The sequence below is a fragment of the Silurus aristotelis genome, assembly GCF_946808225.1.
Source record: "Silurus aristotelis genome assembly, chromosome: 19".
Lineage (NCBI taxonomy): Eukaryota > Metazoa > Chordata > Actinopteri > Siluriformes > Siluridae > Silurus > Silurus aristotelis.
In genome coordinates, this window is record NC_139592.1 from 7,724,070 (window position 1) to 7,750,906 (window position 26,837).

Genomic DNA, 26,837 nt, shown 5'->3' on the forward strand with positions numbered 1-26,837 from the left:
GATCGCTGTTAGATTTATAACATACAGACACAAAACAAATTCAATTCACACACACACACAAACACACATACACAGCTAAAATACACCTACATAAAACCAATGCATGTGTATATGCAGCAGCAATAGAAAGGACACTGTAACAGCTGACTCAGAGTGTCAAGTGAGGCGAGGTAATGTGATCGGCCATGTAAAAGGGCCTTCACTTCTCTTTTATTTATCAATAGAGATGCCATTACCAAAGTATACCACTCAGAGGGGAGAGGCAACAGTGAAAATGTGTCAAAATAGATGCAGGATGTGAACATGAACGGTGCAGATGCAGAAATGCAGTGGACTAGGAACACATGCATGCATTAGAAAGTGTTTAGGGATGTCTTTGGCTATGCAAGAGAATTCAATGGAATTAATATCACTATATATGGTCAGCCATTGTTTGTACTCTTCGATGAATATATTTTACATTTATTTATTTACAACCCAATATTATAAATCTGCAATTATACGTTTATAGAACAAGCTATAAATCACTATGTTGAGGTTTTTCAGCTGTTTTTTTAAGATATTTGGAAAGTTAGCAAAACAGCAATAATACCGAGATCAGCAAACATGACTAGACCCATTTTGTTATGTTTAACTCAGGTCTCCGAATACAAAAAGCCATCTATCTTTCTTTGAGGTCTTTTTAAAGAATTCAAGGTGTACGTTTTAAGCATGTGGTGTAGAGAAACAGAAATAGCAACGGTTATGCTGCAGGAATGCAGCAGATGCAGCACTGCTGATGTGGAGCCAGTGAGGTTGAGATTGATTTCCCATCCCTAAAGAAAACCAAACATTTAACTGCACTCTTTCACACAATTTGACCGAATTAATACCATTCGGGTTTTTTTTGGTCAGGATTTCACCCGCATGCCAAGCAGCTTTCAGAATGGAATATGAGACCACACTACAATCATGTTAATTGTCAAAATGCTTTGTGATCTTCCTGTGTCAGATATTATGTTGCATGCCACTGGTAATGGATCTCTTTCACTCGCAGACCATTGACCTGCTGGTTCCTGATACACCTTGGACGTACCTGGATCCAGTTTCTTAAGATGCTGGTAAAATGAAGTTTCGTATTTCCACGTTCCTTTCTTCTCCTATCCCTCTAATGCTCTGCCAGTAGTACAGCAGAGAAAGAAACAGGAAGGATTAAAGATTGTGTCTTTCAATGTAATTCTACATATGAAGTCCTGATTGTCAAAACACTCTACACCAAGACGAATTCTGTGGATTTAGGCCAGCGTCAGCTACAATGATGGATGCTCTTTGCACACTTCACTCTAGAAAAGGGTCACCCTTTTATCTCGAGCACTTATGGAGAGCGGGGGATTCGGATTTGGTGCCCCCTTCTTATACTTGCACTCTCTCTATCAACCCCCACTTTTTTTCTTTTTCTTTTTTTTTTGAGGAGCGTCTTGTCCAGCTGATGCAGCCGAAGGGGGTGGAGGGTAAGGATGGTGGTGGTGGGAGGGAGCTGAGGTGCACGCTGACCCTCCAGGTTGCGTTCCCCTTTAAAAGTCACGGCACACTCGCTCATGCAGGAGCTGCTGCGGCAGTAGGGGAACACTGCTGAGCTGTGCAGTTTGAAGAGCCAGCGAGCACGCACTGAGGAATAGGGAGAGGGAGAGGGAGGGAGAGATAGAGGGAGACAGCAGAGCGAGGTGGAGAGAGAGAGAGAGAGAGAGAGAGAGAGAGAGAGAGAGAGAGAGAGAGAGTGAGCTCAAACAATGTCATTCCGTTCAGCAGCCGGTGCTGCAGTCAACTTTGCTGCTGAAGTCAACCAGAGACACCGGCAAAAGGCTCCACATCCTGGGAAGTGAACACAGGGCTGAGTGAGTATACAGAACTTTGCTTATCTCCCAAAGGCTAAGGGTGCATGAAGAACTTTTCACCTTAAGGTGTAAAGCAGGTGCCTGAGAATTATCCTAAGAAGTAAGGATGATTCTCTCACAAGCCCAGGCTCTTTGGGTTGCCTGTTTAAGGATGTATCGAGCTACACGATGAGTGCGCTTCTCCATTCAGCCTCCTATTCGGGCAAAGCGTGTCTGACTGCAGCTCAGCAAATGATTCCCGTGTGTGAGCTAACACATGGCATGATTTTTAAATAGCAGAGCAAGTCTCCCTGACAGGCACAGAGGCCGGATGTAGGAGGGAATTAGATGCCGTGTGGGTGCATGGTCTTTGCATGCAGGCAAAATATATGAGATAGCAGTCCATCCTAGTCAGCAGTATGCAGACGGAATATGCAGCTCTAGCATTCTGAAACGTCAAAGCCCTCGTTTCTCTCTGCACCTTGCACGCTGCCTGTTCATGTCTATATGTTTAGGATGTGTGCACCAGGAGGGATAGAGTTAAACAGTTTGCAGCAGAAGTGAAAGTGGAGACAAGTTTTCGAGGGCGGCCTAGCTGGGACAGAAGGTTCTCACTGCGGAACTGAGTGCACGGTGCATGTCATCTAACAGTAAATCCTACAGCTGAGACAGAAGATTTTGACATCAAGTCTAAACTGACCAGGTGCACCAGAGCACCTTTAGTTTGTGCAAGTGTGTGTCTTTGTAAATGAAAAAATGAGCTGCTACTTCTTTGACATTGAAGTCACTTAATGTTTGATTGAGCACATAGTCTTTGCGACCACCTGGCCAAATATATGTACCACAGATCAAGCAAAATGTGAAGGGGGAGTGCGAATGGCAGGCTGTAGAGTTATAACTCTTCCTGTGGTGCAAGCTTATATTTTGCCTTTTTTAAAATGTGCATCGTGTGTGTGTGTGTGTGTGTGTGTGTGTGTGTGTGTGTGTGTGTGTGTGTGTGTGTGTGTGTGTGCCCTTGGAATTTAGATTATTACCATAAACATTAGCCTTCACTAAAAGCTCTTGCTTAGACTTCATTTAATTTTGAAGTAGTGTGTATGCGCTTCATCATAAGACGGCACAGTGAGCTGCAGGCGTTGCTCAAAATTCAGATATCCAGGGCCTTGTAAGAGATTACGTTTTTTTTTTATACTTTATACAAGATGGAGTGAGGAGTAATACATCATTGTCAGATTTCACAGCTTGACATCATTAGCAGAAACTGCAGTTTTCTGCAGCTCTTTGCTGAATGGTGGTGGGATGGGAAGGGATGGGGTGGTATAAAGGGGGAGGATTGGAGTATTGCTGTTGCTGCAAATTGCCGCACTCACCTGACACTCTCTGCACACACACACACACACACACACACACACACACACACACACACACACACACACACACACACACACACCCCTCCCCCTCCCCTCCACCACCACTATTTTGTCCCATCTTTCTCCCTCCATCCCTCTTGCTTGATCTCCTTCTCTTTTTCTTTACCTTTCTCTCAACTCCCCAGAGAGCAGCTGCCCAGTATAGTGCAACATTGGCATGTTTTTTTTTGTTTTTGTTTTGCTGTGGGACATAAAAAAAAACTTAGCAACGCATGCAGCACTTTTCCTGATTTCCATCTCATGTGAGCAGATACAGTAAGAAACAATGAGAGAGACAGAGAGAAGCAGAGTCTCTTCTGCAGTGTCCTGCAGCACAGCTCCTGCAGTGTTGGGTTAGCCTGGAGCAGCAATGCAGTCACATGGAGGGAATAAACGAGAGAGTGCAAGAGCGAGAGAGAAGAATGACTCTGCTGCTGAGTTTGGCAGCTATGAACATCAGTGTGTCCTCTGTGTATACAAGAGCCTCCAAAAAAACAGACAAATTTCCCTGACCACCACATCTCCTATACAAACCACCCCCACCCCACCCCCCCAACAAACACACACACACACACACACACACACACACACACACACACACACACACACACACACACACACATACACTTTCCGCCAATGGTGCATTGTCCCATACCAGTGCTCTAGTCCTCCCGATGATGTAATCAATGCAGCAAGCTTTGAACTTGCCCCACTAAGAATTCCTACAAAATTCCTGACACTTTGTCACCTTCAATCATACTTTTCCTAACCCTCCTTCAGTCGTTTTTGCCATATAAAAAACGAAAGACAGATAATTTACCACCAATGAATGTAGTTTCATTACAAAATGAAGTTAGTAAAAGCAGCACACTTCACTGAGTCTGTTCCCTATACACAGTTCAGAAAGAGAGAATCAGTGAAGTGTTTCGGCCTGGTATAGGGAACGTGCTCTATGGATTCTGATGACTCAAGAGAAATGCGACTCCAATGCAGTAGGCCACTCGCCTATCACTGTCTTAATGGCCACTGCAGCTTCTGTCTCACTCAGCCACTTGTGCAAGGGGGCTCTCTGCAGTGGGACACACTCATGCAGATGAGTGCTCCCTCACTCTTACCAAGATTACACTCCAATACACAAAAGTTCATTACAAATTCAGGTTATTGCTTGAGGTAAATAAACATGGTTTTTAGAAATAGGAAAAGTAAAAAAAAAAAAAACAGCAGAATATCAGAGTGGGGCGATAAACATAGTGAAAATGTCAAGGTGCCTAAGAGCGCGCTGTAGCGGAAATAGGAAATGCTGGCTTTTGTGACTTTGTTCCGTTTATTGATAAGGTCATCATTATGAAAGTGCTTGGACACAGTAGAGTAGAGTGCAGTCACCGTCCAGTACAGTAGCCCAGACTGCAGATAGAGGAAGACAGAGAGACTGCTGAGCTACGCTGTAACTCCAGGATGCTGCGCTTGTAAACCTGCGCACTGTAATCATCCATTACACCAGCCTTCTGCAGAGACGTCCAATTGGTTCACACTTAATTAGGCTTAAGCCACAAAAAGGGCTAATTCCTATAATCAATAATGAATATATCAGCTAGAAAGCTATGGTTGTAGGACTGCACAGTGTAAGCACACAAACAAGCACAAGGCATTTAATATTTAGCTGTTTAATGTGTAAGTTGTTTCGCAGAATATTATGCTGAATCCTCCTTCAGGATCCTTGTTGTTGATGTTTTTTTTTTTAGAGTTGAAAATATGTTTCCTTAATAACACTGGACTTGTGGGTTCAGAATAAAACAATTACATTTGAAACAAGTTTCAAAATAGGAATTTTTAAAAGATCTTGACAGTACTGTAGTCAGGTTTATTGTCCATTTATAAAGCTCAACCAACAGGGGGCGCAATGAATCCATGCCAGCTTTAAAAAAAAAAAATGCAATTCACTCCAATATTAAAATTATGATCTTGATTTATCCTATTTTAAAAAATACAGAAGAATTATAAATAATGCATAACATCAATCATGGAATTTCATCATATTATTCCATGATATTGTTGATAGTTTTCACCCTCCATACAAATGATTATTCTGAACATTGCAAATACAATGTATATAATATATAATAATAATAATAATAATATAAGATTGCAAATATTTATTTGTTTGTTTAAATGGTTAAATGGTTAGTTAGTTAGTTAGTTAGTTAGTTAGTTAGTTAGTTAGTTAGTTAGTTAGTTAGTTATAATTATATAAAAGTATTGCATAATCGTGTATGCATATTTGCTCTTTAACTCTGATCCTGATTAATCAAACAATCTTTACCTTCCTTTTGTCCCTGACATTTTTGCTTCCCTCTGCATCTCTCCTGTCTCTCCTCTTACACCCACATCCCTCTATCTCTCTCTCTTCTTCTTTCCCTTTCCCTTTCCCTTTCTCTTTCTCTCTCGCCCTCTTCCTCTTTCTTTCTAGGGGGCGCTCTCTGTCCAAAAGGAACATGCCTTGACTTGTACCGGCTTGTCTGAAGGCAGCTCTGGTTTGTGGTCAACACAGCAGCTGTGTGTGTGTGTATGTGTGTGTTTGTTTGTTCCCTCTGCACAATGATTCTGACCACGGTGAAGAGAACTACACAAGTTCTGGTTCTACCAGTATCTCTGTGTGTCTGGTTTGTGCTCTGGACTTACAGCTTTAAGCCCATGGACAAGGTAAGAAACTTTTGGGGTGTGTGTGTCTGTGTGTCTGTCATTTAACAGGTAGTGCTTTTTAGTGTCTTTTTTAGTGTCACAGAGTGAAATGAACACCCAACATGTTTATTTGTGTCTAGGTGTACTTTAGGTGTTCCTTCAACACTGTAAATATGTTGAAACTGTCAGAGGTCATCAAACACCATGATTTCAATTTAATAATGTAATAAGTATAAACCGTAATATCTCATTTAGGTTCTCTGGAGGACAAAAGTCAATACTGTATATGTTAAATCTATACTGTAATAGGATTGTTTAAGAGTGTAAGAGTGTGTTTAGGTTTGTTAAACATTATACATGTAGGTTTTATGATGTAGTATGATGCTGTAATTCAGGACCGTAGCTACAAATGTAACCGCAGTCATGCCAATATACACATGATATATAGGTATTGTTTGCAATCATGTACTAATGCTAACCACAACAGCAATGATATATTAAGCAATGGTGAACTTAGCACTTCAGTTAAGGCTTGTGTGTTTCTCATGGCTGTGGTCACTACATTCAATGAAGTGCGAGTTTGCACACAATGTCACCTAACACCAGCCTCTGCCCCTCGCCTGAACAAATAATGGCGAGTTGAGAAACAGAGGAAATCAATTTGCTTACTGGTAAAGCCCATCAAAAGTTTAAAATCACTCAGTGCTTAACAAAGTAAAGGAATTGTCAGTCTCTGAGATCATTTGTGTGTGTGTATGAGTGTGTGATCATAGAATGTGGTTTGTGTTTTTTTATTCAACAGCAACTATGACGGTGGTTGTCCCTTCACTGGTGGAAAAACCCCAACTTTACCATAATTCACTATGTTCCTTCACGCAGAGAGAGACGGTTAATCTGTTCACGCAGCCGAAACAGACATTAGGTAAGTTAACAGATTTTTTTAGCAATAAATATTCCTTAAATAAGTCTTTTATTTTTTTTATTTTATTTTTTTTAATATACGTATGTTGTGTAACAGTTTAAACCTACTGACATGTTTTTAATTGGATTTTAATTAAAATGTAATAGTTTTGAATGTGTCCCAGAGATTTATTTTATTTATATATATATATATATATATATATATATATATATATATATATATATATATATATATATATATATATATATATGTTATATTTCTCAAAATATGTATATATATATATATATGTTATATTTCTCAAAATATGTATAGTTTATATACCTTTTACTTTTTAAGGCTTTGTTGTTTGTATGCAATACATTTATTTACAATAATAATAACAATACAATAAAAAATTTGGTAGTCATGTGAAAATTTCCATGAAATAGAATTAAGATTCTATTAAGACCTTTAAAAGGTAATAAAAAAGTAATAGTGTAACATTTATGCATATTCATAATTTTAATGCAAAAATTTATTTGTTTATTTATTTAATTAGTGACTGGTATGGAACTGGGACAGTTCGGATGTTTTGCCCATATGATTTAATTTATTCAATTTGTTTTATGTATTGAGAAAAAGTATGGTGTAATTTTATTTTTTTTGTTCGTTTTTTTGTTCACACTCTTTACAAATGATATTAAACAAGCTATAAAATAAAAGGATAACATGTATAAGATCTAAATATATAATATATGCAATTATATGTCTTAAATGTTTTGTATGATGTAATGTATAAAATAATGTTATGTAATATAAAAATGATTTTATAACAAAAATCATATTAAATAAAATACAAAAAAATATATATAGTGCATGATGTTAAAATTAGGATTCTCTGTTACTACATGTTGAGGTTTCCCACATTAAAACAATTATCATCTGTAGAATCACGTGAAATTGGTCAGGATGCCTATTTGTTTTTCATTAGAAAGCACATTTGCATACTGCAGCTTCAAATCAGTATCGAAAAAGCTTCAAATCGCACATCATAAAGCTATATTATTTTAGTGCGTATGCTCAAATCAGTTTTAGGAGCAATGCGGTGATGTTAGGAGTGTATTTTTTCTGACTGAAAGGTGAGGTATTACATTATTAATGCTCTCCAGTTCTACAAATAGAGCTTGCATTGATCACCAGTCTCTTGAGGTAACTGATACTGTTTAGGAATGCAGTGTTTGCACTTTGTCTTCCCAGATTGTTCTTTACTGTCTCCAGTTTTTTGGAGGGGAACGATAGCGAGTTTCTCCCTTGTCAGTCATTGTGGGCATGAGAGTGCGTACCCTATCGTCAGAGTTCCCACAAGAGACTTTTTTTTTATCCGTGTCTATTTCCTTGAGATTAACGTTTCGGAAAAAATGATTTATTGTTTGTAATTTATTCGTTTTGCATTATTGTTTTTATTAAACAATTTAATGATCAATTAAGGCGACACACACTGTAGTGCTTCAGTGAATCTTTTGGAGTGACAATGTGATTTCGGGGAAATCAGATGCCACATATATTGCAGTATGAAAATCAAATATCTTCTATTTTGGTTTGTATTTGGGGTCAATATGTTTTTTTTTAATCATTATATCATAGAAAAATACATTAAAATATAATGCATAAGCTTAAACTTTGAAATGAACAATGGGCATTTGCAACACATGCCTCAGGTGACAAGTACTTTCCCTTTAAGATGATTAAGCTTGTGGAATGTCTGGTGTACACTGTAGCAGAATGGACAGGGTGATAGTGCAATTTGTGTGTTTGTGTGTGTGTGAGAGAGAGAGAGAGAGAGAGAGAGAGAGAGAGAGAGAGAGAGAAAGAGAGCAAGAGAATAACTATCACTCCTATACGCTTCTTCCACAGCAGCTTCCCCAGATGTCCTTGCAGTGACTGAGAAACTAAAGTAGACACACTGGTGAGCTCAATTTGCGCATTATTTCTTGTGCCTCTCCATATTACATTTTATTTCAGTATTCTGTATGCAATAGCTTGCTGAATTTTATGTAAATCTTCTTTTCGTTGTGACATGTGACTCTTGGGTGCATGACGTTAAAACAGCTTTCAGTAAATAGGAAGTTAAAAATAGGCAGTAATATTTTCCCAACAAACAATGGCATAAAAAAGTTGACTAAAGTTTTTTTTTTTTATTATTCCTGAGGGTTTCGTTTTTCGACCACTAGACAGATTAGCCTCTTCTCGTGTCACTTTCGATCTATGAGTAAATTTGAGAGAAGTGTAGACGATGATTCAGCATGTTTGGAATATCACATCCTTTATATCAGCCTATTTTTGTGAGTAAATATGTGAATCAGTGAGAAGGTCATGTGTCAGAGGTGTGCAGGCACACACACGTCGGTGGCAGGGCTGGGGGTGCCAACTGGCAGTCTCATGCTTTTCCCGTACTTCCCGAAGGCCGGTATTAGGGATTACATCAGGGTTAAGGCAGCATGGAATTCCTGCCGTCATGTGCCCTCGTGTGCCTCATGAGACACACGCACGAACTCGAAGCGGTAGTTTGGCAAGTGCAGCAGGACGGGATCACGAGGTTTTGATTGCATTTGCGCCTCTGTCCGTGTGTGTACATGTGTGTGGGCAGTGGGAGGAAGTTGATTGTGAAGGTTTTCATTTTGCATAGTCTAGCCCAAACCCAGTGATTTATCCTTTATGCTGTGAGGTAAGGCGTAAAGATTCCACGTACGTGCTTTCTGACAAAGTACGATGGTCTTATGACTACAAATTGTTTACAAGGTTGTGTTTATGAGCACGATGTGTTTTACGGCAACATTACCCTGATCAGTCTCGAGATCTATTTAGTGACCCTAGCAGTTGGATCCACCTGTACGCCCTTGCAAAACATGTGATCAGATGAGTGTCATGTCGGCTCACATGTTTTTCTAGTCAAAGAGTCTTCCGCCTCAAGCAAGCATATACAGGAGCAATGACGCAGCAGCACACACCTGGCATTGCCAGACCCACAGGGTGTGTGAAATATGGAAATGAAACCTAGACAAATAGAAGAGGACGATAACTAGATCAGAAGTGGGTCTAATATTTTTTCGAACAAAGCTCATCATTGTCGCGGGGAGAAAAAATACAAGTTTAAGCTTATTTGCTGTGTCCCAGTGTTGCTCGATTCATGATGAGTTTCAGTTTGACTCATCTGCGTGCATACATTCCCACAATCCTTTGCTGATATGATTCTTGAATAAGGCAGCAACCATAGAAGGAACTGAAATAGCCTCCTAATTACAGGTGTGTTTGCTCAAGCACTGATAACACATCTGGCCCCTGGAATGTTGTGTCAGCAGCAATCATAAAACCACACAAATGGTGCCAGACTGTCCGATACAGGAAGCCAGCGGAAGCACAGTCTTGGACACGCACAACTTACTGTTTGGTTTTTATCAGTATTCTATTGTCCTTTATAACAGTTATATATGTATTATTACTCATGGTGAACATCCAGTAGAGCCTTAAACAAGCGATTAGATGAGTGATTCATGGGCCATTTTGGTGAATTATGGCTTTCATGGGATCCAGCAACATAAATAATGTAACTTAATAACAAATACACACCAATCATTGTAGCATGATAGATCATGCCATTAATTGAAACACATTGCAATAGCTATATAATCACAGTCTACTTTTTTTTTTTCCTGTCATGCACCTCTCACATGATAAATATTTAGTCTCTATAGTCAGTTTAAAATGTAAATAATGGCTTTATGACAGCACTTAATATTTCAACCTACAGTAATACTGTAATATATCTGTTATATATGTGTAATTACCACAGGTACAAATTCTTTCCAGCTTTTTTAAAAATCTGTTTACTTGAAATTCACTTATTTGTGACGTTTGAAGGCAGCTGTTAAGTTCTATTAATAACTGCTTATAATTCACATCCATATTAGACAGATTTAAAAGTACAACCTTTACGATTCTAAATTTACAATACAATTCTTATGGAGATTTTCCATAATTGCATTTTCAATACTGAAAATGCAATTATTTCATATACTTAATTCTACACCAATAAATATAATTCATTCCACACCAAAAATACAACTGTTCTTACACTTCTGTTATAAGTGAGTTTTACAGAAACCTGGACACTTTTCTTTGTGTCAGTCACACATATACCACACAGGCGCAAAAAAGAGCGATTGAGAGACTACTGCAAAATGGTAATTTTATATATTGCAAAAAGTATTCCATTAGCACTCTGTTTTACCTGAGAAACAAACACAGACGTGAGACAATATAACCTATGAATCAGTGCCCCAGTCAATGGTAGCGAGTGTGACATGACAGTTGGTGAATTAACGACAGCGGCATGGTTGCAAGCTCCCGTCCACTATTTAAATGTCATATAAATATAACAAGCTCCAGTTTAATTTTATTTACATTTTATTTATGTGAAATAAAATTTAATAGTGATAGTTAGCCAATAAAAGAAAGAAAGAGGTAAATGAAGGGGAGAAAGAGGTGTCCTTCCAAAAAAAATTCTAAAAATGATAATGGATCAATAAATTGGGAAGAATAAAAATGGTCGTAATGATCTGGCTTTTCTAGCTCCTAGTTTTTATTAAAGTTAAAGAAGGCTTGTGCTGTAGGTATGTATAGCTAGATAAATATAGACATATGTGCTGCGTTGATGTTTTTTCAATAAAGCTGGTTGAAAATCTGGTAGAAAATATCAACTATTTATTGCTTTATAACTTTTTATTAGATTTTTTTTTTTTTTTACTTGAATACGTTTTATGTAGAAAACTAAAACAAGCCAAGTTTCCATCTGGAGCAAACCTTTTTTTTCTTGCAAATATAATTATTTTAAAAAAAAATTAAGCAGAAAATTTGACTAAAATTAATGAATCGCATGAGTTTTAGTTTAGAAATAAAATTATGCTAGAACCTCAAGAATCCCACCATGATATCCAGGCTCGTTCGGCTGCCTGTCCGCATCCTGGTCAGTGTTTTATGGTATTTGATCACAAAAGCACTACAAATTACTGAACCCCAGTGCTGATTTATTGATAAAAAGTTCACCTCTGCTCGTTCTGATTCATATTTTAGGATGTGGTTTAGTCACATTATTTCACTTTTGATTATAGTACTTATTGTTTTTTGGGGGGGGGGTTATGATTTGTTTTGGATGATATCGGTACTATTTAAAGGTTGGTAAAGATTTACACGCACTCCGTGTAGATTGTTGCTCGTACAGCTATTGACAGAATTAGTGAACTCGCATTTGGTGATTAGATTTGACCATAGCGAACTGTGATGAATGAGGGTCGCTGTTTCAGCCTGGGATTTATGAGCTTGCAGTTGCTGAGGGTAATGCATAAAGCTTGACCACATTGTCCTTGGCAGGCCCTGATTTCTCTCTCTCTCTCTCTCTCTCTCTCTCTCTTTCTCTCTCTCTCTCTCTCTCTCTTTCTCTCTCTTTCTCTCTTTCTCTCTATCACTCTCTGTCTTGTTCATCTTTTTCTTTTGTTCTCTATTGAAAGTGAGAGCAGCAGGCTGGCTTCTATCAGCTGTGAGAACCGTGTCTTTGTCAGAGCAGTAGAGAAAGAGAACGAGGGAGCAGGAGAGAGAGAGAGAGAGAGAGAGAGAGAGAGAGAGAGAGAGAGAGAGCATGGCAAGTAACCTAAAATAACCCTGCGATGGGGAAGCTGATAAACCTGAACGCTGTCACTGTGGGTGTTCAGCAAATCGTAGCCGGGGCTCTACCTCTTTCCTCCCTCTTACACTCCTACAGCATGTTCATATCAGCAACCCTTATTAGAAACACCAACACATTCGCCTGCGTGTGTGCGCACACACACACACACACACACACACACACACACACACACACACACACACACACACACACACACACACAAACCCTACTCCTAAGTCTAATAAGTTCTTAAAGGCAAATATAGCTGGAACCAGTGTTCATTTGCAAACAAATAACTTATTACTTTTTGTAGAGATAAACTTACAGGATACATTTATGAATTAAAAGCGTATATTCTTAATCTTTTTATTTTGGGGAAAAATGCTACTTTGTGACCATGTTCAGTATTAAAATGGCTAAACAGAAAAAAGGAATTGAATTTTATGTGGATGAGAAGGTGGTCACAGGGTATAGAGTAAAGAGATAAGTTGAAAAAGTTGCAGGAGTCTCATATGGGGCCTTCTTTATTTTTACATTTTTAATTTTACGATTTTGCTCTTTTGCATCTAGGGGGTCAGAGTAATTTGTGGCTTATGTAATCAAGGAGTGGCTGTAGATTCGCTCCACCTATATACACTCAAGCACATATTCTCTAAAATATATCAAACAAATTGGGAGGAATAGTTGCTAACCATGCGAGATTTAACTGATATGATATGACTCATGTTTTCAATTACAAAAGAACAGTAAAACATGCATGCTGAAAATATAATTACAGTCATCCAAGAAGTGTTGTGTGGCTCTTCTCCAAACTGTTACAACGAAGTGGGAGGCACACTATTGCATAGGATGTTTTTGGATGACAAAGCAAAATTTTTCCCTTCACTTGGAGAAACTATTAGACACAAACCTGTTCCAGCATGACAATACCCCTGTTCACAAAGTGAGCTCCGTGAAGATATGGTTTACATGGGCTGGAGGCTTGTGTGGACTGCTATAATGCTTTGACCTCAACCCTATTTAACAACTTTTGGATCAAAAGTTCTTTACTTTACCAACACCCTTATGGTTGAATAAGCACAAATCTTCACAAGCACACTTCTTACATTGGAACATCTTCCCAGAAGAGTGGAGTTTATTATAACAGCAAATGGAGACTAAATGTGGTTATGGTAGAGTGTCCACAAACTTTTGTCCAAAGTGTAGTTAATATTGTTTATACTGAGTCAGAATAGCGTTATAGTTAATATATAGTATAAAACGTGTATCTGTTTATGTGCTGTGAACATTTGAAAAAAAAAGTCTTTCACTTTCATTACATTCTTTTTTGTATACAGAATCAGTTCATCATTCCTGTAAAATAAATGGAACACGGATTCAAGACTGTTACACCGCAGTGTGAAAATTTCGCACTTGTCTGCCATCAGCTGCTGTTGCAAAACATTTGGACATTGAAGAAAGAGTTCATAGAAACTCCTGCTTGCTGACACAAAGGCTTCTAGGAAACAGGACATGTATATCCGAAATGAGTTCTCGAGGGCAAAGCACGAGGAAAATAAAGAAGAGAAGTAAAAGCACAGAGGAGAAGGAGGTGGATCATGAGAAGTGGCTACTGTGAGTGTTTCTCTGGCAGTGTCTTAGCTGGTTGTTGTGAGGAGTGAGAACGAAGCAATCAGCAAGTATACTGCCGCAGAAACTCGTCACCATGCGAAGCCTGTCCAGCTGACATCTTTAACACACTCGCCAAGTGAAAGAAGAAGGAAGTTCACCTTATCCCATCAACCTCCATTTCAGGAATGTTTAGCACTGTGAGACAGTGATAGAGTTCTTAATGTTTGTACAGTGTCTCATTCAGTTTGCATTTGACATGATTGAATCTGAAATGTATTTCGTATTGTGTTCTGTCATCCCTATGTATCAGTTGTAATAAAAATGTGCTGAAATATGCTGTTCAGTTTTGCTCTTTGACCAGCAAGGCCTCACCTGTTGGAATAAACAGCTAACTTTTTTTAATTCATTATTTTAATTTATTTTTCAAAGCACCTTTTGACAGTAATGCGGATTCAGGGTAATGCTGGCACGCCGAACATCTGCGCCAGTTTTACAGACTGTCGTAATAAAGTAGCTGCTATCTCTCACTTCTCTCCTTTAAGCTGTGATTGCGTTAAGTGCACCACTTTACTGAAACATAGTGAAGAAGCCAGACGTTCATTTAGCTGTGCCAGAGAGCCTTCTTTGAAAAGATATAAAAGGCGGTTTCAAAGTCAGCAAATTGGCAATAATGTGAGTCTTTAAAAGAAAACACTGAAACACAATAAATATGCTTATAATAAAATATTTCTTGCATGCTTAGCAATTCTGTTGCTGATTTGTCGTTCGGTGACGTATTGCCATGAGACGTAGTCTGAGGGACATTGCTAGCGCAGTTACAATGGCATTTAAAAAGGAAATAATTCATTGAGCTGAAACATAATCAACAATGGTGAGGTATGATTGTTATCAGAGTCAGAATCACGTTATTAACAAGTGCAAGTACACAGGAATTGATCAAGAACATACAGTATACAGGCAAACAAGTATTACACAGATTACAGTATCATATAAAATGAACAGAATATAAATACAAAGGTGGCATACAACACTATAATGGCAAATGTAAGAGATGGACTGTCTGGGGGAAAAGCTGTTTCCCACCTTTTGGGTAAAAAAAAAAACTTCAGATGCTGTGTGCTATGGTTTTGATGGAGCGGTAACATTTACCTTAAGAAGGTTTATAACAGATGTGATTCCCTGACGTAATGCAATTGAGAGCCACTTCTCACCGATCAGCATTTCTGCTGTGCTGTTTGTCTTTATACAAGAAAAGCTGAATCACAGTTAAGGATAAGAAAAAGATGCTTTCGGTGACCAGCTCTACTGCAACAAAACCATTTGAGAAATGTTACGCTCCTCAATTCTGGTAGAAAGAACACTCCTGAATAGAGCAAAAAATTTTTTTTTGCTCTCATAATTTTTTCCAGGAAATTTCAGTGTAACAAACGAGGAGCTGTTTAAAGGATTAAAATGTATTGGTTTCTTTTATTGGAAATGAAACAAGGGTTCAATCCCACTGATTTCACTATAAGCAAGTAAAAAAAGGAAACATGAGTAATGCAGGAAATCATTAACCCAAGTAAAAATAGACCAACATTTCATTGAAAGACAGTTGAATTAAAATCTAATGTAAATTTTTATATTAAATCATACAGACACTATACAGATTACATATTGTTTAAGATTAATATAATCATTCATGGTGGTTTTCATTAGATAAAAAAAGGAAATGACTATATGAAAATATTTTACATTTGACATTGTAACAAAAAATGAATAAAGACAAAGTGTTCAAAATATTATCAGTTATGAATGTTTAGTGAATTGTGCAGTAAAGTGGATTTTTTTCTTTTTTCAATCGTGCTCAGCAGGTTGCTTGGTTTTCCTTGTGAACAGCAGGTTGTGCAAGTGTGAGAAGAATCTCTTGACAGTGAGTCAGAAGGGGCTTTTGGTGGTGAAATCATTTTATGGTGCTGATGTGCCTGTGCTTGAAATAAAGGAAGCTCATATTCATATCTGTGTCAAAGATGACTGAATTTCTTCTATATTTAAAGCAAATTAACCAGTTCATTTGTTTAAAAAGTCCTTTAGGTGAACGCTAAGATCACTAAGAGACATTTATTAATGTTACACACAAAAAATTAATAAAGAAATACCTATTTCTTCTTTCGGTGCTATGAAACATAAATGTGCAAGTATGTGATAAAGTGACATACCTGTGACATTAAATATATATATTTTTTAAATATTTTTTTACACTTTATACATAATGACAAAGCAAAAAAAAAAAAAACTTTGGCTTATAAGCCATTTATGTTGCTCATGATTGCCATTTTTTTTTAAAGATTATGCATTTACAATAAATGTTTTACAATAAAAAAACATCTTGGTCATTAAGCATCATTTTATGCAAATATAAATGTTTAAATACACAATGCCACTAAATACACACATACACAATATGGACAAAAGTTTGTGGACACCTGACTAAGATTTGTATGTGCTTTTTGAACGTCCCATTCCACATTTAGTCCCCATTTGCTGTTATAATAATTTCCACTCTTTCGAGAACATACACTAGAACAGCAGGCCAGGCAAGAGCTTCATGTCAAGTTCTTCCACTCCAACCGTTCAATATTTTAATCAAGCTGGCTTCGTACACAGGGGCATTATAATTCTGGAACAGGTTTGGTTTTCCTTGAGTGAAGGGAAAATTTTATGACACCACATACAAAGACATCCTATATAAAAATAAGGAACCCCATTACTTTTGTCCATATAGTGTATAAAAAAAAAAGTTAAATATGTGTATTGTTTAACTAAATGTGAGAGTGGCATATACAGGAGGATATGAGGTACACACAAACATTCAAATGTACATTTCCAAATGTATTTGTTTAGTCTTAATTCATTTCATGAATTATGCCTCATGAAATATATAAGTATGAAATATTATACACTACTACAACAAGACTACTACTACTATAATACAAATTATATACCGTACCATATTGTAAAACTAATTTCAAAACACAGAAATACTTTACGACTATTCAAGGACAAATTATCGGTGTTTTAAATCCTAATAATAATTACAATTTTAAAACTTCAATAAATTATTTAAATTGTGTATTTTTTTATAAATAGATCTAGCTACCATTCTAAGTGTGCAGAATATGCAATTCACTACATATTGTATGTGACGCAGCATGGTCCCAGTGGAAAATCTGCACCAGAACGAGAGGACAAAGCATGGCTCGGATTCATGAACCTATAAAACGACTATAATAAGCTGTTTTGACTTCTTTTTTTTGTAGAAACACACAATTATGTCAGACACAGTTTGGTAGGTATAAAAGGTTAAGACAGATATTGTTGATTCTCATGGCCAATATAGCAGTAGGTCTGGTGTGGATGTTTCTGGTTTCACAAGCAAGAAAGAATTCACAAGCAAAATACAAAATACAAAGATACTTCCTACAGCTATGTACAGCTATAGAGAATGACAATGAGCCACAGCCTGACACCCACACAGAGAAAATTGTACAGCAAAACAGGTCTAACATTTGTGGGCTCATCTTTTAAAAAAAATTGATTCCTCTTTCTCTTGTTCTCTCTCTCTCTCTCTCTCTCTCTCTCTCTCTCTCTCTCTCTCTCTCTCTCTCTCTCTCTCTCTGAGATGAGATGATGCATTTGCTGCAGAGTACAGCACAAAGAAACACTGCAGCTCTTCAGCAGGCGAGGCTCTGCATCGCCCTGTAGATAACTAAATGAGGAGGGGGGAGATTTCCCCTTTAATGCATCAGCAAAACTGCAAACCCAGTGATCTTGCCTTTAGAGACCTTCTCAAATATCCTCATAAATAAGGAGCAAATATTTTCCGATATTAAAAATGATAGGCCATTTTATCTGCCGTTTATGGGTTTTTCTTTCATCTTTTTGAACAGTGTAAAATGTTTACATGGTGTAAAACAGTATCAACAGATCCAAAGGATTGAAATATCTGTCTCATTTTGTTTAAATTGTATAATTTATTTATGCTAATAAAACAATTTTAGGTCATGTAAAAATTCATGTATTAAGCAGGAATGCCGTAGCCTACAGTAAGACAATTGGAAAGACATGCAGAAATTAATTCTTCAAGAGTTTATTAAATAAATAAAAAAGCTAACATGCATAAATGTGCATAAGATAATAAAAGGACACAGACACTGTAATAAAAAAAAATTTAAGTTATATCAGTTTTCAGTAGCTCACAAATGTTCAATGATCCCAGGCTGATACTGATATAAAGATATATTGGATACTTTCTTTCTATAGCATTGCTTGCCTAGCAAGTAGTGAGGATCGATATTTACTCTATAATGTATATATGTATATGTGTGCATGTGTAAGTATATGCATACAAACACACACATACCCACACAAACTCACACAATGCTATAGAATCGCAGTATATTTTATATATACATGCCTTTCATAAAATTTTAATTATACACAGAATTTTCTTTTAAAATTTGAACATAAATTAAACTATATAAAATGTATAAACAATGCTTAATTGTTTCTTACACTTCTCAAAAATTATTCACCTTCTCTAGTCAATGTAAAGAAAAATAATCGCAAACTTTTTTCTAATTTACAACATTGATATGCATAAGTGATGCTTTCAGTGGTTTCTGTCTGTTCAGTAAACTTCAAACATATGCTTTATTTACTTACTTATATTTAGTTGTCTTTATAGATAGATAGATAGATAGATAGATAGATAGATAGATAGATAGATAGATAGATAGATAGATAGATAGATAGATAGATAGATAGATAGATAGATAGATAGATAGATAGATAGATAATGTACGAGTACGAGAATAACATTCTTTTTTCTTTTTAATCTTGGCTATATAGTTGTGGTCATTATTATAGGGAGTTAAAAAAAACAACAACTAAATATTAAAATAATTCAATAAAAAAATGTTCCCTTCTTTTGTATTTCTTTATTCAAGTACTGTGCAAAATCCCTTCAGTACCGTGAAGAGCTGCTGATTCATCCTCCTGGTTTATGGCTCCATCTAATGGTCACTTGCTATAACTACAAACTACATGCTTATAAAATACAAATATTAAAACGCTAAATAAATGTATAGCTTACAATAATCATTTTATATATATATATATATATATATATATATATATATATATATATATATATATATATATATATATATATATATATAGTCGTTTATGGTTTCGTTTTTTTTTAATAGGGTCAATTTTTTATATTAGATAAACAGTAATAAGGGGTATATGATGAGATCAGACTGTTGTGTAAAATCTAATCGTGCATTTTTTGGATGATCAGGAATTAGATTTAAATAACTAATAATCCTTGTTGTTTGTTTTATTTTAGATGTTTATTTTAGTTCATCTTGACTTTCGCTCATATGGAGATATTGGGAGGAGTTACATGGGCACTGAGAGAAACACACACACACACACACACACACAAACACACTTCCATATTTTCCTTCAAGTGACGAAACTGCTATAAACCGAGTTGCTCGTGTGTATTTTGTAGTTCAGAATGATTTAGCAACTTTCTGCGTCGAAGAAGCAAAGTGAAAAAGAGGCGCCTGAGTGATTAGTTTCATTTATGCAGTATTTCTACATGAAATCAGCTTCAGATCCGGTTTAAAGGGAGAGGGAAAAGGAAAGAGTGGAGGAGTTGTTGTTGTATCTGTAGTTGAGGAAGTCATGGCGCTGTTGGAGCAGACGGACGTGGCTGTGTATGAGCAGGTCGTGGTGTTGTTATCGTGCGCTCTCTCGGTGCTCGGCTCGGTGCTGGTCATCAGCACGTTTGCGCTGTGGTCTGACCTGAGAACCACCCCGAGGAAGCTCTTGGTCTTCCTCTCGATAGCTGATCTCCTGTCCGCCGTCTCCTACTCGTACGGAGTCTACAAGGTTTTCAGCGACAACACATGGGACTGTGTGACCCAAGGAGCCGTTTCCACCTTCTCCAACACCAGCTCCTTCTTCTGGACTATGGCCATTGCTGTGTACCTCTACGTCCTCATTGTCAAGTCCAGCCAGAGACTAGCCGACAGTTTGGTCTTATACTTCCATCTCATCAGGTAGCAGCACCCTTCTTTTACACTCTGTGTGCGTCCAATCTGCAGCCACAAAGCTGAAACCTTCTTCTGCTGGTCATCTGTGTATACAAGCGGTTCCTCTGTTTCTGAATCCTATTTACTTACTTCATACATGAGAGAATCAGTGTGCATCACTGTAGCAGAACCTGACACACATAATGCACTCTACACAATCAGGCCTACTAATCTGCTCGTTTCCTTATCACAGAGCTTGTTTAGCAAGTTTGAAAATATTTATCTTTTTACATAAATGTAATGTAATAATTGATCTGGAATGTAACAATAATGGTTCACACACACATTAAGGAAGAGATATCGCAAGAAGTGTGTTGCTAAAGCGAGAAATGGTACAGTTTGGTTCTGAGACTAACACACTTTCCAACGAATGGATACACACCTTTTGGAAAACAAAACTTAGTGGTTAAGACATCAGACTTTAGATCTGATGGTCTCGAGTTCAAATCACCCCAGTCACCTCAAGCTACCGTTCCTGGGCCCCAGAGCACATCTCTTCACCCTTATAATGCTCAGTTATATGAGATGTTTTTCAGAATGATGTCAGTCTGGATCAAAATGCCATTAATATAAATGTAAAAATGTTAGTCAGGACATGAGCAAGATTTAAACATATACTGTAGATATCTCTGCATTTCATGCATCAGTTTTGTTTTCGTGTAGGTGAGAGTGGTACGCTGCCTGTCAGGTGTCTCAGATAACCAAATACCAACCCAGCTTTTAATCAATGGAGATATTTGGGGAAATTTTGTACCCTCAGACACACTTTATACACTTCTTGTGTTCGTTTTACATCTTATATAACTGATATTTCCGATAATAAGTGGATGGAGGCACAAGAGCTGTATCTAGCTCATTTCTTTTCATTTGTAATTAAGACAAATTAAGACAGTCGATCTCTTACATATTAAAGTTGTTGCACAACACAAGATACCATCAACCCTATAGTACCAAGGAAGACAGGGTGATAGTTTCATTGAGCTTCAAACTTTCACATCCTCGTTTGTGATTTATGTAGAAAGAGGACAGAAATAAACACACGCAAACCCATAAACAGTAAAGAAATGAATCGTATGCTTTTACTATTTACTTATTTACATTGGTCTGAGGGGGATGTTTTCATTTCTGCAGCAGAAGCTCTGACAGTAGTGCCATCTACAAAAATCACTCACTGAAACTTGTATTGTTGATGAGTGAATTAATGATATTTTTACATTTACATTTATGGCATTAGGCAGATGCCCTTATCCGGAGTGATTCATATTTGTTTTATTTATACAGCGAAACAGCTGAGGGTCAAGAGCCTTGATTTAGGGTCCAGCAGTGGCATTTTGGTGGTGCTGGGATTATAAATCACAACCCGATCAGCAACTTCTTATCCACTGAGCTACCACTTACCAGCTTGCACCAAATCAATAAATCAAAAATGCCTAATCGTTGATGCTTTCTGTAGGGAGGCTATATTTCTTCAAGGAGTCTCTAGTGTACGTTTTCTGTAAAAGAAATGTTTACCCATGTTCTAAATATCTGTTGGAAAAAATATTAATTAACATTCCAGTTGATTTGATCTACAGGTTCATCAAATTTCCCGCAGTACGATCGTTTAAAATGCAGAGTGAATACGCGTCCAAATCTGGTGAGGTATTTCATTACATGCTGACTGGTCTTAAATTTGGTCAACTGCATCATTGTGCTAATCTTAAAGTGGATTTTTAGTGATTGTTTAAAAACATGACTACTGCAAGCAATCAGTAGGCATTTACAGTTAGCATTGAGCTGTTGTGACAGAACTTGAACAGCATTTTAAGCTGGCCATTTGAGGCACTATTTGTGAAGGGTGATTGGACCGTGCAGGTTGTCATTTAAATGAAAACGTTTTTATTAAATTTTATTAAATTCAGCAGAGGGTAATCTCCACCAGCAAAAAATATAGAGGTCTGTAATATTGGTGTAGATAAAAACCAACAAGACAAGAAATCAGTACAGTACCGGTTCACAATAACATGGTTCAACCAAATGACTGAAGCACTGTAGCTGAGGGTCACAAGCAAGTAAATACCGTTACCATTTATAAAACACTGCATAATATATAACTGAGTGTGTTGTATTTTTCTCTTAAATGTCTGTTGATGTAGTTGGGGTGTCCCCATGGCTATCACAGTAGCAGCTGTATCCCTGCAGAAGATCGGCTACGATGCGTCTGAGGTGTCTGTGGGCTGGTGCTGGATCAGCATTGAGGAAGACGATCATGTGCTGTGGATGCTACTGACTGGCAAAATATGGGAACTGCTTGCCTATGTGATACTTCCTGTGCTGTACATCCTCATCAAGATCCACATACGCAAAGCGGTAATCTGCTGGGGTCCATGCTTGCACTTTCATTATAGATATGTCACATTGTAAAACTGTCTGTTCTTATACTTCTTAGTATATACTGGAGAAATATTGAGGATTTGTAATAATATACTGTACATTTGCCATTGGTTTCGATATTCACATTTTTATATGCTTAAAACTTGGATAAAGGAGCAGAACACATTTAACAGCTTTTAAACTGCTGCTTGTATTCTGCTTTGTGGGACAAATAGAGTTTAGCAGAGAGCTTTATCTGGATATGAGCTGGACCATTTTGTGCATTATGGCACCTCATAAACCACAGCTACCCCGTGCTAAATCCAGCTTTACACTCTCATCTCATAGCTGAGTGAAATCGGTGTTTGTTTTCGGATTAACGCTTTAGTAACTGGGTGTGTTATTTTATTTACAGTCAATAATAAATTCATAATGGCTTTGGTTTTCACAGTTCCAGGTCATTCTTTTTATTTGGAGTATGCTTCTTACATTTTTTTATTCAGCATGCGGCTCTCTCAGAGTACAGACCCATCTTGGCCCGTAACCAGCTTTCCCACTCCATTCCTGCAATGGCTGACAGAAAGCTCACCCTCATCCCCATCATCTTCATCGCACTGCGCATATGGAGCACTGTTCGTTTCATGCTACTGTTGACCGACTCTCCTGCCGGACAGAATCCTTTACTGGTCATCCTTCATGTAAGCATGACACACACACACACACACACACACACACACACACACACACAGACACACACACACACGGCTCCACCAAATGAATGGAAATGGTGTAATGAGGTTAATTTTGAGCAAGGTTTTTAAATCTGACAAGGTTCTAGACATAAGTGCAGCATTTGACCTTCACAGTTATTCATTTTGTAGGTACTTTATATCCAATGAGGTCTCTAGTGAGATGGAATGCAATCCAATTATATACATATAAGTGCAAACTCCGAATTCATTACATAATACAAAAAAAAATAGATTCAAGAGTTTATAGCCGTATGTAAAGGAAATAGTCTGTTACACCTACATTTTATACTCTGTGAATCCTCCAAGCTGCTCGACATAAATTAAAGACCTGAGGGAAACAAAAAAGAAGACACAAGACATAAATAAAAAATTTACAGAGTAGGAGTGTAACGGTACACAATTCACAATTTACGGTTCGGTGCGTACCTCGGTTTTTAAGTTATGGTTCGGTTCAATTTTGGTACGGTTAGGGGCAAGAAATGCAAAACATAAAATTGCTTGTTTTATTTATTTTTTTAAATTGATGCAGTTTATTATTATTATTAACATTTGTGAACTGTTTACATAAAAAATATTTTTTAATAAGATGTCTGCTTGGTTAAATAATATATAAAATAATATTTTATTAAAATATATTAATATCAAAATAAAATGTAATAAATCTAATTTATGCAATGCACTTTGTTATAATACTGATTAAATGGAGTAATTGGTTAAATTGACACAAAGTAGATTGTTTAAAAAAAAAAAATAATCGGAACAATGTAATTAAATATTTTACATGTGTTTGACCCCATTTGGGTAAAACTGATACTGTGTGTGTGTGTGTGTGTGTGTGTGTGTGTGTGTGTGTGTGTGTGTGTGTGTGTGTGTGTGCGCTTTACATTTAATATTTCATTTTCTAAAGATAAGATCTACTTAACTGTTCTACTTATTTCAGCATACTTTAACAAATGTCTTCATTCCTTCCATCCTTCATTAATTCACTCTCTTTGATATACAAATTGTCAAGATTTTCTCATTTTAATAGAAATTTTGAAAGCCGTACATAAAACGCTAAAGAATCTATATCTATCAGTAGCATTGGCGATGCAGGAAATGGCAGCAATCTCCAGTTTCCAGCGCACTACAGATCGCATTTCCGGTACGAAATAAATAGCCATCGTGACGCTGCGTAAACTTAGTTTATTTTTATACCCCTGCCATTGTTGTGTATGTTTTCAAGTTTAATACTAATAATAAAAAATAAACAGCGACACTCTTAGCTATGTTCCACACATAAAAAGGATTGCATTCGGTACACAGGTGAAACGGTTCGTTACGAATACGTTACATCTCTAATACAAAGTTATAGTGAAATGCAAAAAAAAAAAAAAAAAAAAAACGCTATAAATGCTCACTGTGTGTGTAATCCAAACACGACACATAAGGAAGCCCTAGCTCTAAAAGTTTATCTATTGCTTATGCGTTTAAAAAAAAGGGCTGTGTTCTGATGTATTGTGAGCTTTATCATGTAGGAGATTGCAGATGTAGTTGGGTCTCTGAGAACCGAACTTTCATGATCTTATGGCAGCATTGACAACTTGGAGCTTTCACTGATGTTGAAATGAAAATAATGGTTTTAATTTTAGTTATTTTTTATAAAAGCCATAAGATAAAGAATGTTGCCCACACTGAATCATGCACAGAGATGAAGAAGACCATGGTTTAAGTAAGGAATAAAACGTTACAATTTGCTTACTTAACAGATCAGATGTTCTGTTTTTTTGGGTTTTTTTCCACATTTGTGCAGGGGATTGGTAACACCTTCCAAGGCGCAGCAAACTGCATCATGTTCGTTCTGTGCACTCGGCCGGTACGCGCAAGACTAGCGGCTCGGCTCTGCTGCCGGAGCATTGACACCCGTAGCAACTCCGACGTGCCATCTCGACACACAGATCACAAACACTCGCTTTCTCACACGGGCAAGCCCACTGTCTCGCACACTGGGGTGGAGGAAAGCAAGGACGAAGTGTAGAAAGTGTTGAAGTGAAAACACTGCTGCTTTGTGCCCTTCAGTGGACCTTCAGCAGCGAGAGCATCGCACTCAGCCGAGCACATCTGCCGCTTCTACAAACGTGTCCTTTCGCAGGAAAGTCAATGAACTGTAATGAACGTGTGGGTGTCAAGTGCCCAAACTCTACTATCCCAGTTCACTTTATGTTCACAGTGTAGCTGTGCGGTTTTGTATACTGGCTTTTTTTTTTTTTCTTTTCACTTAATCTTCAGCTCAGGGATGTGAGGATTTAGAGGTCATTTATAATTTAGTGACCAAAACACTGAACTTACTGTGAACACACTATTGATATACCTCAGTCGGTTTTTCTTGACTAAACACAGCTCACACTCACAAAGTGCCTTCAGATGAGCTAAAATTGTATATAAAACTTGGTTTTAAACCAATTTGGATATGCAGCAAGTCTTTTATTTCACTATAACCAGTTTCTGTTATGTTAAACATAATGGAGAAATGTACAGGATGTCTGGGGGGGTAATAATTTTTGCTCCAGATCATTTCTTTTCAGTCATCAGATTATTTTAATAGAATTTACTCCAAAAGAGGAATGGCTTTTACATAGTATATTTAATTATTTGCAAAGATTTATTTTTAATAAATGTTGTATTAAACCCTATTTGGTGTGACTGTGTTTCATTGTGTTGGTTGTGTTATTATGATTCTTAGCACATTGTAACATCAGGAGTTTTTTTTATGATTATTTCTTAAGTTTTTATTATTTTTTAAATAATTATAGTCTCCATATACACTGTATGGGCAATAGTTTGTGGACACCTAACCATAGGATTTGTATGTGTTTTTGAACATCACGTTCCACAGTTAGTCTATATTGAATTTTTTGAATAACCTCCACTCTTCTGGGAAGGTGTTCCACTAGATTTTGTGTGGTTGAGAAGATTTGTGCTCATTCAACGACAAGGGTGTTAGTAAAGTCAGATACTGATGTAGGGTGAGGAGTCCTGGGGTGAAGGAGTTCCAATTAATTCCAAAGGTGTTCAAAAGGTTGAGGTCAGAGTTCCATTGCAGACGACTTAAGATCTTCCATACAACCCATGTAAACCATATCTTGTTTTTTGTGCTTATATTCATGTTGGAACAGGTTTGGGTCTCCTAGCTGAATTGTTGGAAAAAATGAATGCTACCTCATTCAATAACATCCTATACAATTGTGTACATCTATCTTTGTGATAAGAGTTTATGTCTAGAAAAATCAGGTGTCCCAATATTTTTGTCTATCTAGTGTAGCTGGTAAATCTAATCCAAAAATGTTTTATTTTTGAAGGTAGACCCAGAACTAAAAAACAGACAAGAGGAAGTATCTGTTCAACACATTTTGGATTAAGCATGTGACTGCTGAAG

At 37.1% G+C, this 26,837-nt stretch overlaps 1 protein-coding gene and 1 long non-coding RNA gene across 2 annotated transcripts; both read left to right on the forward strand.

Moving 5' to 3' along the window:
- Positions 1-5,775: 5,775 nt before the first annotated feature.
- On the forward strand, positions 5,776-14,851 carry LOC310741745. The gene is made up of 4 exons (XR_014538049.1): positions 5,776-5,962; positions 6,744-6,863; positions 8,757-8,808; positions 13,899-14,851. It is a non-coding gene; the product is annotated as an uncharacterized lncRNA (long non-coding RNA).
- Positions 14,852-19,663: 4,812 nt separating this feature from the next.
- On the forward strand, positions 19,664-26,094 carry gpr157 (G protein-coupled receptor 157). Its single transcript, XM_083569477.1, has 4 exons — positions 19,664-20,285; positions 22,454-22,667; positions 23,174-23,368; positions 25,215-26,094. Exons 1-4 carry the CDS (start codon positions 19,909-19,911, stop codon positions 25,437-25,439), a joined length of 1,011 nt encoding a protein of 336 aa, XP_083425603.1. The 5' UTR covers positions 19,664-19,908; the 3' UTR covers positions 25,440-26,094.
- Positions 26,095-26,837: the final 743 nt, after the last annotated feature.

Coding starts and splice junctions, on each gene's coding strand:
- gpr157 (XM_083569477.1), top strand. CDS start 19,909: ATGGCGCTGTTGGAGCAGACGGACGTGGCTGTGTATGAGCAGGTCGTG. Junction 20,286..22,453: donor TTATACTTCCATCTCATCAG/GTAGCAGCACCC, acceptor CTGTTGATGTAG/TTGGGGTGTCCCCATGGCTA. Junction 23,369..25,214: donor CTTTACTGGTCATCCTTCAT/GTAAGCATGACA, acceptor ACATTTGTGCAG/GGGATTGGTAACACCTTCCA.